Below are 13,103 nucleotides of genomic sequence, written 5' to 3' on the forward strand. Positions count from 1 at the left end.
ATTAGACATCTCAACCCACGCTTACGAATAAAGAATATTGTCTTGACCTACGACGCCCTACCGGTTCATTGGCTTAGTGTCTTAAAATGATTTTTCGCAAGAGAAATGACATTAACCGTCTTCCATTTGAAAGATATTGAAGTAAGGGTTAAAAAAACGTTTTTTTCCCACTCCAGCCCCTTAAAAATTAATTGTTATTGCTTTTAGTTTCATGAGTTTTAAAAATACAATTATTTGTACAATTATTTGTGGTTATTTCTTTAAAATTAATAATTTATTTAACAAAGAGGAGTGAATTGGAAACTTTAATTTTTGATTCGAATTATGATATGATTCGAATAATGGTTGTTTCGAATCTGCGAAATTTAATTATCTAGTTCAAATAAGTTGATTGAAATATGTTAAAACATTTTCTATACTGATTTGATTTTAATATGCAACTTAGATTTTCCGAAACACTTATAAATTATTTGATATTATATAGAGTATAAACATTCTATTCTGTTTTTATATTTAAGTTTATTCGATTAACAGATTAGTGATTTGAATCTTTCTAGTCGATTTTAATTATTTCAATTACTTATGCGGTTACTATCAAAATGATAGAATTTGCTTTAAACTACTTTATATATTTACTTTATTGCTCTGCATTGAGAAAAAAGTATAGTCAAAACTACCAGAATGTGTAAAATTTACATTATTGGCTCTATTTGGACATGTAAAGATAGGTAATTTTTGCCGAAACGCATTGGTATTGATTTTGGTAAAATTAACAATAAAATATGACTTTATACACCTTGATAAATTTCACAATTTTTTGAAAATTTGGTAATTTTATCATGATACTTTGGAACATGGCACAAAAACCATTTATTCGGTGAAATTTGCTTTTTAATTTTGTATTTTTTACCAAATGTGTTTTAATCCGAACTATAATTTTAAAAGACAGAATTTTCGCTGAACCGTTATTATATAAATGAAAAAATTACCATATGGATAGTAGTTTTTGTGTTATGAGGAAGGTTTATGGGTTTCGTACCAAAAATATCATTTTTTTACAGTACGGTAATTTCATCAAATTTTTTTTACGTGTGTTGATTGGACGCTTTGAAATTCAAATGAAACTGTTTGTAAATTGCATATAAAAAAATTATTATAAACATGGTTTGCTCGCTTTGAAAACTTTTGAACAAATGAAATTATTTTTAAATTTAGTGCAAATATAAGTGCGAAAACTAATATAGTTTTCCCCTCGTGAAATCTTTTGAAAATCTTAATAAAATTAAACTAAAAGCTTTTGAAATTTTTAAATATTTGAAATACTCAGAATATCAAAATGCATGCCAACTGTCCCCTGAGGGGACAAACTTTATAAAAATTAATTGATATAATAAATATTTTAAGTATCTCAAACTTTTTATTGGTGCTACACAAGTTGTTTCGATACATGGTGTTACATGCCTTATAAATAGTCCACAATAGTAATGCAGGATGTTCCGAAATAGCTACCCTTAATGTACATTTTTAGAATTAATGTCTTAAGGAAGCAAAAAAGCAAAAAAAAAAGATACACAATAAGAGTCACAATATTTAAGTCGAAATCTACGGAACCACAATTAGGGAAAGCAGATCTGTGAAAATCAAGACTTGTGTCGGATTATTGGAGGAAACAGATAGGACATAAAATGTCGCTTGTTAAAAACACCTCATCAGATAACCAAAAGGTTTTGATGTTTTTCATTCCAGGCTCCAGGAATCTGACAGATTTTGATATCGGGATTTTTTCTCGCTTGAACTTCAACTTCTTTATTATATGCTTTTTCACTTCATTTTTGACTACGATTCTTGAAATATATTTATATCAAAGATAATAATTGCAAAACATCCCGTATAAAGCTCCAATTAGTAGTTATAAAAGTTTATTTATAGTATAAAAGGTAGGATCTTTGCGAAAAGGAAAGGCAAGGAATATAATAACCTGCAAAATAAGTTTTTTTCTATCAATTTGGTAAACAATTCAAAAATATCCTTAAAATGCAAGATATGCTTTCATTATTACAGTATTTTGTAACTATATTTTCATTATTTTGCAGATACGTTAGAAAATATTGTATTTAAATATTTTTTATTGAAATTTATATACATTTTAAATTTAAGATGATTATTAATATTTATCATATTTATGAAACAACATTTTGTTTATTAAAATAGCTGTTTTGAATTTAATATATATATTAAATATATTTTTATTTGACAAAATATACACGATTTATAATGCAATAGGAAATCAGCAAAATTTCTGATATTTAAAATGTATTTTATTGAACAAAAGTATTTGTCCTTAGTTTTAGGTTTCAAACGAATACTTAAAATTATCGAATTTGATAAAAAAAAAAGAACATTATTTCTAACTGTGCCTAAATTTTTAAAATTTTATTTTCCAAATTATTAATTAAATTATTTTGAAAAAAAAATGCGTGATATTTTCGGAATTCGAAAAATGAAAGGCAAAAATATTCGTGATGCTGAGTGAATGAAAATACTCAAGTTCAATTTTCATTGTTCGAAATCAAACGTGACAGTTTTATTCAGAATATGGTTACAAATAGGTATATGCAAATTTTAGCATGTTTTTCAAGTCATTTATTTCTAAAATTATCATTTTGACGAATAAACGCAATACTTGTCTATTATGCGCTAGTCCTATTTCAAATTGTCTTACAATTAAACATTTTTTTTATTTTACAAAATTCTCAGGTGAAAACTATCTGACAATAGAAAATCTTTTATTATAAAAAAATTGAAGTTTCTTTTTTATCTAATTTTTTCGGTTAAATATATTGCAAAGTAAAATCTATACAAATCTCTTAAAATTGTTAAATGTCCAGTTAAATTTACCATTAAAATTAGTTAAGCAAGAGTCCTAAAAATTGCGTCTTTTAAAACGTGGATTTTATATTCATAAAGCAATAATAGCTTATTTTAATTTAGTTTGACAATTAGGTGTAATATATGATACGAGTTAAATATAGCGTTAGAGATCGTATTTTCCTAAAAACGTATATTTTTCATTAAAAGAAATGTTTTTTTTTTTTGAAATAGAAACCTTCTCTTAATATTTTAATTTTTTTTCACAAGCATTTCACAAGCAGACAAATACTTACATTTTCAAATAAGTATTTTTAAGACTTTATAGGGTATATTTATAAATCATAAAAATATTGATGCACAGTAAAAAATTCCGAATCAAATTGAGATAAAAAGTACGTTGGATGAATCATCCACAAAATTCCTTTTTAAAGTAATTTTTACAGTAGTATATATTTAATTAAAGTGATTTTACGGTAATTATTACGGTAAGAATTGCAGTATAATAAATTTTTTCCGTAACATGTTACGATAAAAATGGATTTTACGTTAAAAAGAACCGGCACGCTAAGTGACGGTACGTTCTACCATAATTTGAATCAGATTTTTTTTGCTGTGTATATTTACCATCGTATGTGTTCTCCATCCTTGGTGTTATATGACTTGATTAGTATGACTTTCCCATTTTAAAAACTAGTTGTATTGGGTACATTTATAAAGCGCAAAAATACTCATGTATTAGCATTTCGAAAATTATTTATTTTCTATGGAATCATATGAGTTGCATAGTATATTCTTTCCAAGTGTAACTTGGCCGTCATACTTTTATAGAAACTGCATATTAAAGAACTTAGGTAAACAATAAATAGTTTCTTTAATCTAATGTTAAGTAAAAATTTTACAGTTCATCATGAAAATATCAACAAAATATTTTTAATTAAAAAGCTATTGTTGCGAAACTCATCAAGTGATTTTAAACCGGTTGTTCAAAACGAAGACTTTGCCTGAAGGATTCGAGTAGGATAGAGTTTTCGCTTTTAAACCTACGTTTACTTTCAGAGGTACAGTAGGCGATGACACTTATTGCGACTCCTTCAATCGTTGACCTATTTTCTAAGTAGAGCTTGTCGCTCATCGTTCGTATAATTTCATATTAAAGTGTATTATTTTCAATTATTATTGATTTTCAACGATGATTTTGAAATATTAAATATAATTTTTAAACAGAAAATTTTAAGCTGATTAAGTTTTTATAATGAAACAGAAATTAGGAAGAAAGTAGACCACCAAAATAATTAACGAACGATCATATGATTTAATGAACTTTTTTAATTTGTTTTAGTAATATTTTCCTTACTATTTCTTTTAAAATTCTTTTTTGATAATGTCTTGTCTCAGCCCATTAGCATCATTTGAGAAGTGAGACTCACAAAGAATTTTCTTCGAGTAAATAAAAATTTTAAATATGCTGTCAATTCAGAAATAAATAACCACATCTACTACATCTAATAAATTGCAAGCATTTAATGACAGTATCAGATTAGATTTGGAAAAATAATAAGCTAAAAAAAAATCTATCATTATTTATCAAAAACTTACTGCCAGTTTTTAATTTGGTAATTTCCTTAGATCTGAATTCAAATAAACTAAACATCAATGGGTTAAAAACATTTAAACAGTTATTTTTGTGTAAATATCAGAGTTTATTACGTAGAATGATTTCCAATTTCTATTTAAAATTTAAAAGTATTACTTTATTTTAATATATACACTCATGGACCAAAAAAATTAGCACACCAAGAAGGATTCGTCAAAATAAAACGAAATTTTACATACGTAATGACTACTTTGATATAAGTAAATGATACGAAAATCAACGAAAAACGATAATCTTTGATTTTCTAATCATTTACTTATATCAAAGTAGTCATTACGTAAGTAAAATTTCTTTTCATTTTGACGACTCCTTCTTGGTGCGCTAATTTTTTTTGTCCATGAGTGTATTTCAAAAATTTTCATTTTGATTGTTAAATTATGTTTATTTCAAATTCTTAATATGCTCTTGTTCTTAATAACACTAGAATAAATTACCAATATAATATAATAAGTACCAATGTAATATTTAAGCCATGTCACCTTTCTTGCATTTTTTTTTTTTTTTTTTGATAAATGCAAAGTCATGTATTATTTTAAATAATTAAACACTCTACAATTTAGATAACTTTAAAATAATAAATGCATTTTAAATATTTTAGTTTTATTTATTTTAATTTTTTTCCAATTTTGTTAATACATTTATTAATTTAAAGGATTTCATAAATCTTGTAAGCACATTTTTATTCAGTATTTTGTTTTTAAAAAATCGTCTTATGTTTATTTTATGTTTTCTTTAATGACTGTGATGAAAGCAGTTTAGCTTTGCTGCTTTTACAGAATAAAAAAAAAAGAAAACCTTAAGTTCAAAAAGAGTCTCAGATGCTATTTCACAATATATATATATATATATATATATATATATATATATATATATATATATATAACTTATTCATATAAAAATTCTCTTTTTTCACCAAACGGATTTAGTCAAAAATCAGAAAATTAAAACTATTAATGAATTAAAACAAGCTTAGATTTGAATTGTTTTAAGCTGATTGTTCCTTTTTATATTTAAGTTATTATGTACTTTCAAATTATTCATATGAATCATTAAGGAAATTTGGTACTAATTTTTTTTATTTGAGTTACATATCACTGTTATAAGAAATAAGAAAAAAATGAAATATTGCTAATTTTTTTAATCAGAACAAGAGAAAACTTAAAATTAAAAGAGGAATTATTCTTTTAAAATTGTAATCAATGGCTGTAAAAGAAATTTAATGATTGAGATATACTTTTAAAAGTTCTGAAACATTGTTATGAAATTTAAATGAATAAGGAAACTTGGCTTAAAATGAAATTTTTGAAAATTAAAACAAATTAATGAAGAGAGGAATTTTGTTGTTGAAATAGTGAGATAGTTGAACTAGTTGAAATTTTGTTGAATAGTGAAGAGGTGAAACAATTTTTAAAAAAATTATTCTTTTCATAAAATTGTGAAACATTATTATAAAAAAAATGCTTGAGGTACATTTTTAAAGAATAAAAACAATTAAATGAAAAGATTAATTACAAAATAACATTTATGACAATTTTTTTACGCATTCATAAAAAAAGAATTCAAGGAAGGGGAAGAAAAGAAAACTCTTCAAAACTTACTGCCTCTTTAAAGAATATCCACTTCCGTAAATTTAAAAACTCAATGTCAAAAAATTCTACCGAATTCAATTTGAAATCTATTTTTGTAGTCATCCGAAACAACTGTCTAAATTTTAAATCGTATTTTTTTTAGAACCAAATAACTTATTTTACTTTGAAGTGACGTCATTTCGTGAAAAACTTTCTTCTGGTATCGACTTTCTTCGTTTCGAAATCTCTTTGATCTTTAAAACATAATCTTTCGATGCTTTCTTTTAATGTTATAGTTCTAATCTTAACTTCATGGCTGTCTGTGCTGTGCACTAAAGATGCTATAAAGGATTTTACCTCGTTGGGAAACTGTTGAATCTTTTATTTGTTTAGCATATCATTAAAACTAGGGTATATATTTTTAACGTATGCGCTGAAGTTTTAGTCTTAAAATAAAATTTAACGTAATATAATGGTTTAGTATTCCTGAAACTTGTATTATAATGGCCGTATTATAATTGCTTGTGCTTTAATGACTAATAAATATATATAATTTGCATTATAATGAAAAGAACGTAATATAATAGTAGTTCATATTATATTCAAATTGGATTTCGCTAAAGAATGCTGTTTTGCAAAGCAAAAAATACCGAATAAAATTACAGTAAAAAGTACCGGCACCCAGAGTGCCGGTACTTTTTACCGTAACATACAATTTTATAGGAACAAAAAAGCTGATATATCGTAATTTTTACAGCATTAATTACCGTAAAATCACGCTCTATTAATCTGATCACTGTGATGAAAATAAATATTACTGTATAATATTTTACTGCAAGAATGGATTTTGCGGATAATGCACCCGAAGTGTCGATACTTCCTACCGTAATATGATCCAGAATTTTTCATAATTTAAAATTTTTCAAGTTTAAGGAGAAAAAATTTTTTTTTAAGAAGGCAATGTCTTTGATGTGACGAGAAAAAAATATATACAGATCTGTACTGATTCTCAATATGATTCATTCTCATAATTTTATAAAAAGGAAGTAAAAAATAAGTTCATACTGAGTTACAAATTAATTTTCAAAAGAGATTTTTTTTAAAAAAAATATGCGGTTCAAAGAACAGATACAAACATTAATTTTTTTTTATCTGATCTGGTTCTGGCGAATTTCATAGTTCTTATGCTCAAAACGTTTGTAAATAAGCTAAATGCTTATTCGAATAAAAGGAAGTGTATAGTAAAATTCTCTGAAAATAATTTACCATTTTATTCCTTTAATTTACTTTAAACGATTTATTTAGGTTAAAGTAATAGACTATAAAAAAAAAAAGTTGTTTCATTCAGGAAAAACATAGCTAGTTGCATTCGACGCATTATTTGAATAACTCACTTTACATGCTGCTCCATTGATGCATTTCATTAACTGTTTTTTCGTGATTAGTTCTTAGAATTTAATTGAATTCTTTTAATTGAGATTAATGTATTTATAGAAGTAGATCTTTTATTTTGATGTACATGGGTGAGAAACCGTAAAATATTAGTCAAATTAGTGAGAGTTAAATAACTTTCAGTAATTTAAATTTTCTTTAATTTAAATTGAATTTACCCTGTTTAAAATGAACTTATATAATTGTTTTAATTTTCATTCAATCGGGATGAAGCTTTCTTCGCACCTTCTTTCGATATATATATTTTTTAAAAGAATGTTTTTTTTATTCTATAATTGTTGATATGTTGTATATTAAGAACAAAAGTTTTTTTTAAAGCAAGAATACAATTTACTTTTTTTAAAATCGTACTTACTATAACTTAAAAGTTTAATGTGTAGACATAGAAAGTGGAGTATGGCATGGAAAATAAAAAATAACTATTCAAGTTTAAAAATATTAAGAAATAAACAAAAAAGTTTAATAATCGAATTGTATAATTGATATTTTCTTAGTAACTTGAATTTTGCTTCAGTTTTCAAAACGAAAAAACTAGGGGAGAGTAAAACTATTTTACTGATTGTTTTAGCATAAGTAGAAGAAAATAACCACCAACAAACACAAAATTCAAAAAATAAAAATAATAGATTATGAAATTAAAATGGATCAAAAAAACAAGTGGTATTTTTTGGTTAAGTTGGATAAGGAATGCCCTGAACTTAATAGAACAAGCTAGGTTAAAAGTAAAGGACTTCTGTAAAGAAAAACAATGTTAAATACTGTAGTTAATACTGTAAGTCAACCGTCTCTTGCATTTAATAGGTCAGCTATTTATTTTTTAATAATGTAGGATTTCAAGTATTTCAAGATTTAAATTTGTTAAATTAAAAATCATGCCAAATTAAAAAAAATATACAATTCACATTATATTAGTACAATCAGTTTTTACTCCACTCTTTTGGCCTAATCAGCTTTTGCACGTTTTCAGCATTTTTCAAATATATTTAGTATTAGGTATTTCGGTAAATACTTTAGAAATAAATAAGTATTTAGTTGTTATGTTATTTTTTAAAATTTTAAGCCAAAAACATATTATTAGCTTTATGCAGATTAAAGGTTACCAAAACAATTTATCGCTTATGTAAAAAACTGTGAAAATGTCTTTATAATAAAAAATTATTTTAAAAGTTAATTATTTTAATTTTAACGGAGTTTTTTTTTCTTTTTTTTTTTGCAAAATGGAATAAGTTTTTACCATTACATATTTTTTAGTCTATAATATATGGAAATACATGGATCTAGAATAAATGTCTTATTAAAAAAAGTAAAAATTATTATAAATTAGTTATTAATAGCATGGATTACATAACTAAACTTTAAAACTATTTATACTTATAAAAATAATATTTCTTTAAAAAAAATTAAACTTCCAATCTAATTCAGATTTTTGATTTTATTCTTAATGTAATTACAAAATGTTTAGAAAAATGTAAAATATTATGTTATTCAATAAAAAATGACAGCTGCTTTACATGTTGTTATAAATTTAATTTCTTAATTTTGTCAATTTTTAATCTTAATCTGCACAATATCTTAATATTCATCTGTTCTTTTAAGTTTTCTTTAAAAAAAAACTTTTTATACTTTTTTATCGAATAGTTAGTTAATTATATATGTTGCATTAAGTTATGAAAATAATTATTATGTAAAATAGCTGTATACACTGTTTATTTACTGATAAGCACTATCTAACTATTTGTAGATTAAAAATATGCTTACATGTCTGCTTAGAAATAAAATATACTTAATTTAAATTTGTCAGTTTAAAAACGAAAAATATTGCTTGCCAAATATTGTGCGTATTATTTTTGTCTATTTAGATATAATTAACACTGACTTAACTGAAGATTAAAAATTTTTATGACCAACAATTCTAACTAAACTTTTTAATTATAACAACAGTGCTCAACTTGTCAACTTAATTTTTAAATTTAACAATACTGCCCAAATTGATAATTCACATTTTAAATTGAACATTACTGACGTTCATGGTAATTTAATTTTTAAGTTTAACAATGTATAGCTTTAATGTTCTAAAGTAGCAATTTTTTAAAGCTTAAAAGAAAAAGTTCACTAAAAGGTTTTACGTGCAATGGAAGTAAATATATATAATTTGTAGATGTTTTTTGTAGCCATAGTAAGTGTAAAAGAACAAAAATTCAAAAATGACCGAAAGTATTTTTTATCTATTACTTATATTTAATTTATTTACTAACAAAACCCATATTATATGCTTGTATATATAGCTTTGAAAAGTGATTGTATATTGAATTTACATTAATTTTAAACTACAAACAAGAAGTCGGCAATTAAGCTTATGTAGTTGGAAATTTCGTACTTCAGAAAGTGCAATATCGAGAAGCCGATTACTTGGGCAATCGATGTAATTGTTATGTTTATTATGTTTTTAATTGCTATGTTTTTATTTGCAGGATTTCAAATGTTTGAATTTAGTTAAATACTATATTTTAGTGATACGAAAAAACGATTGTAAACTAGTTTACTTTTTTCAAATTAAAACTTAAAATTCTACTCCAGACGTTTATGTATTTAATTAGATATGGTTAATGGATACATTAAGAATGTTTCGGTTACGAATGTTTCTGTTTAGTTATAAACATAATTTCTTATTCAAGAAGACGAGTCAATATAAACAGACTCTCACTTGAAACAGATGTGTCTTCGTCTAAGTCAACCAACGCATAGTTAGGAAGAAACCAGGAAAGTAGATCAAACTTTTATTATCCAAAATTACAAGATCTTTTCTCAGTTTCTTGACCATTTTTATTAACTCAATAATTAAAAGAAAACTTTGTAGACAAGTCTACTTTTTTTCAAATTAAAGCTTATAATTCTTGATTTTTTTTATTAATATGCAGTCATTTATGTGCTTAATTAGATATGGTTTATGGACAAACTACGAATGTATCGGTTACGTAGTTTAGTGGTGAACCTAACTTCTTACTCTCAGGGCGAGTCAATATAAACAAACTCTCTCCTGTAACAGCCGTGTCTTCGTCTAAGTCAATCAATATCCTTCCCGTTAGGAAAGATCCCGGAAAGTAAAGCAATTTTTTTTTATTCAGAATTATAAGATACTTTCTCAGTTTCTTGGACCTTTTATTTTAACTCAGTAAACAAAAGAGCAACTTTGTAAACAAATTTACATTTTTCTAAATTAAGACTTAAAATTCGCATTTTTTTATTATATGCAGTAATTTACGTGTTTAATTAGATATGGTTTCTGGACAAATTACAAATGTTTGTTTCAATTTCACAGATTAGTGAGGAACCTAATTTCTTATTCAAGAAGGCGAGTCAATATAAACAAACTCTCACCTGTAACAGCTGTGTCTTCGTCTAAGTCGACCAACACCCGTCCCGTTAGGAAAGATCCAGGAAAGTAGAGCAAACTTTCATTATCCAGAATTATAAGAAACTTTCTCAGTTTCTTAGCCATTTTTTAACTCAATAAGCAAAAGAACAACTTAGTAAGAATTTTTAAAAAATCAACAGTATAGCATAAACACTTCCATCAGCACGACATTTGCTTAAAACTTTCTTAGAAAGTGGAGAAAACGGACAGGTAAGGTAAAAAGTCTAGAATGATTGTAGGTGGGCGCAATATTTCCTCATACGACCTCGACAACAACCGGTTTTTTGAGACGTGACGTCAGATGAATTAGTTATATTCATTTTCGATTTTGGGCTGAGCAAAGAGTTCTGCCTACTAACCCGTGACGTAATTGTCACCTTGCGTTTCTCTTAAGCTTCCAGCAATTTATGATTTTTTGATAATGAGTCTACATAACGGTACTTCACTTATTTAAGCGAAATGGAGGAGCTGGCCGATGGGTCAGTCTTTACGGTTGAATGCTTATATAATGAGCACGTATAACCTTTGATTTATTTTTGTTTATCGTTATTTTTTTCTCTTTTAATGCTCTATTCTTGGAATAACAGATGCAGCGTTGCCTGTATAATTTCCTTCAATGTAAGAAAAATTTAACTCGCTTTATTAGTACATTTTTATAAGATATATTGTCAATTTTACTTATTTCAATAGAGCACAGTTTGTTTCACATACGCTTATTTTTTTTAAAAAAATATATCGTATTATATAAATATCTCTATTATACAGTAATGATGCATAAATATCTCAATCGCAATTAAGAATAAGTGTGCATTATTATCCCTATACCCATGGTAAAGATAATGTAAAAAATCATTTAATGTGCAGAATTATGGTTATTAGTTATTATGATATGGAACATAATCTTTACATTATAATGTCATAAATCTTTTTCAATTATTTAAAAAAAAATTATGTTTTTATCTTGATTCGAATTCGAATTGAAACATAGTAAATGAAAAAATGCTTTACTTTTCCCTCTTTTTTTTAAACTTCAAAATACTTTTTTCTATTGTAATTCTGAATTCTTTTTCCTATTTTCATTTAATTTTGTAGCGTCAAATATCATGAAGTTTCTAAAATAAGACTAATTGAAATTTGGAAATATCTGTCACTAAGAATGATTGAAATTAAGAAATCATGAAAATCTAAGAACTATGAAACTATAAACAAATTAAACTATGGATATTTTTATTCAAAGTACAAGAGAAATTGTTAATATTAAACCTTACGATTTTTTGCTTTGAAGCACTGACTCATTGTACAGTGTATCAATAAAAAGGACCACCTTGAATAACTTTTGATCTAATGATCGGATCTTTACGTTCGATTACTCAATCTTAATGGTTCAAAAGGTTGAGCTCAAATATGCTATTTAATTAAGATTGATAAGATTGAGTCTTAGAATGTTAAGATACTATCATTAGATCAAACTTTATTTACGGTGGTGTATTTTTTTGGAACACTGTATATTTTAATGTTGATAAATAAATTTAGACAGTGTTTTTTTTTTCTTCTGCAAAACTGAAAGTACAAAAGTATAAATCATTTTGAATAAATAAAGGTAAGTTTAAAAAGTTTAAAAAAATATTTTCCAAATTCTCTGCTAAAAGTTAAAATGATAGTGTTATTCTCTTCTTGAGCTGTATGTATAATCTTGATCTTCCTGTTTTACGCATAATCTTGTTCTCGATGTATAATTTTGATATCTAATATTTTTATCATTTACATAAATTATTTGCCTTTTTCTTTTAAATGTGCTAAATTGAGCATTGTGGATTTTGTCTTGGTCTTTATTATGAAATACAGCTTTTGAAACTAGTCAAAAGGCTATTTAACCACTAAAATTTAAGGCTATTTAACCACTGAATTTTCTCCTAGTGTTTGAACATCCTTTTCTCCTAGTCATTAAACATAGAGCTAGCAGTAGAAAATTATTAAATATTTAATTATAATAAGTGGAGGAATTGTCTGTATGGAGAAATTATTGCAGTATTTCAAACAGATATCCATTACCATAAAATATGACTTAGTAATTTTTTTCTAAAACGAAGTTAATAATTACAATTTCAAGTCGAGCAAAAAATTTCCGTAATTAAACACCTTC

At 25.3% G+C, this 13,103-nt stretch overlaps 1 protein-coding gene across 1 annotated transcript in view; it reads right to left on the minus strand.

Annotated features, from left to right (window-relative positions):
* The window catches only part of LOC107455634 (arrestin domain-containing protein 4), a 74,086-nt gene extending 62,853 nt beyond the window's left edge, over nt 1-11,233 (minus strand). Inside the window, exon 1 of the mRNA XM_016073268.5 lies at nt 10,924-11,233. Coding sequence (XP_015928754.1) covers nt 10,924-11,044 — 121 coding nt within the window. The 5' untranslated portion in view covers nt 11,045-11,233. The remainder of the gene's footprint in view (nt 1-10,923) is intronic.
* Nucleotides 11,234-13,103: the final 1,870 nt, after the last annotated feature.

Source organism: Parasteatoda tepidariorum, chromosome 7, assembly GCF_982258835.1.
Source record: "Parasteatoda tepidariorum strain Cologne lab strain chromosome 7, Ptep-v5.0, whole genome shotgun sequence".
Taxonomy (NCBI): domain Eukaryota; kingdom Metazoa; phylum Arthropoda; class Arachnida; order Araneae; family Theridiidae; genus Parasteatoda; species Parasteatoda tepidariorum.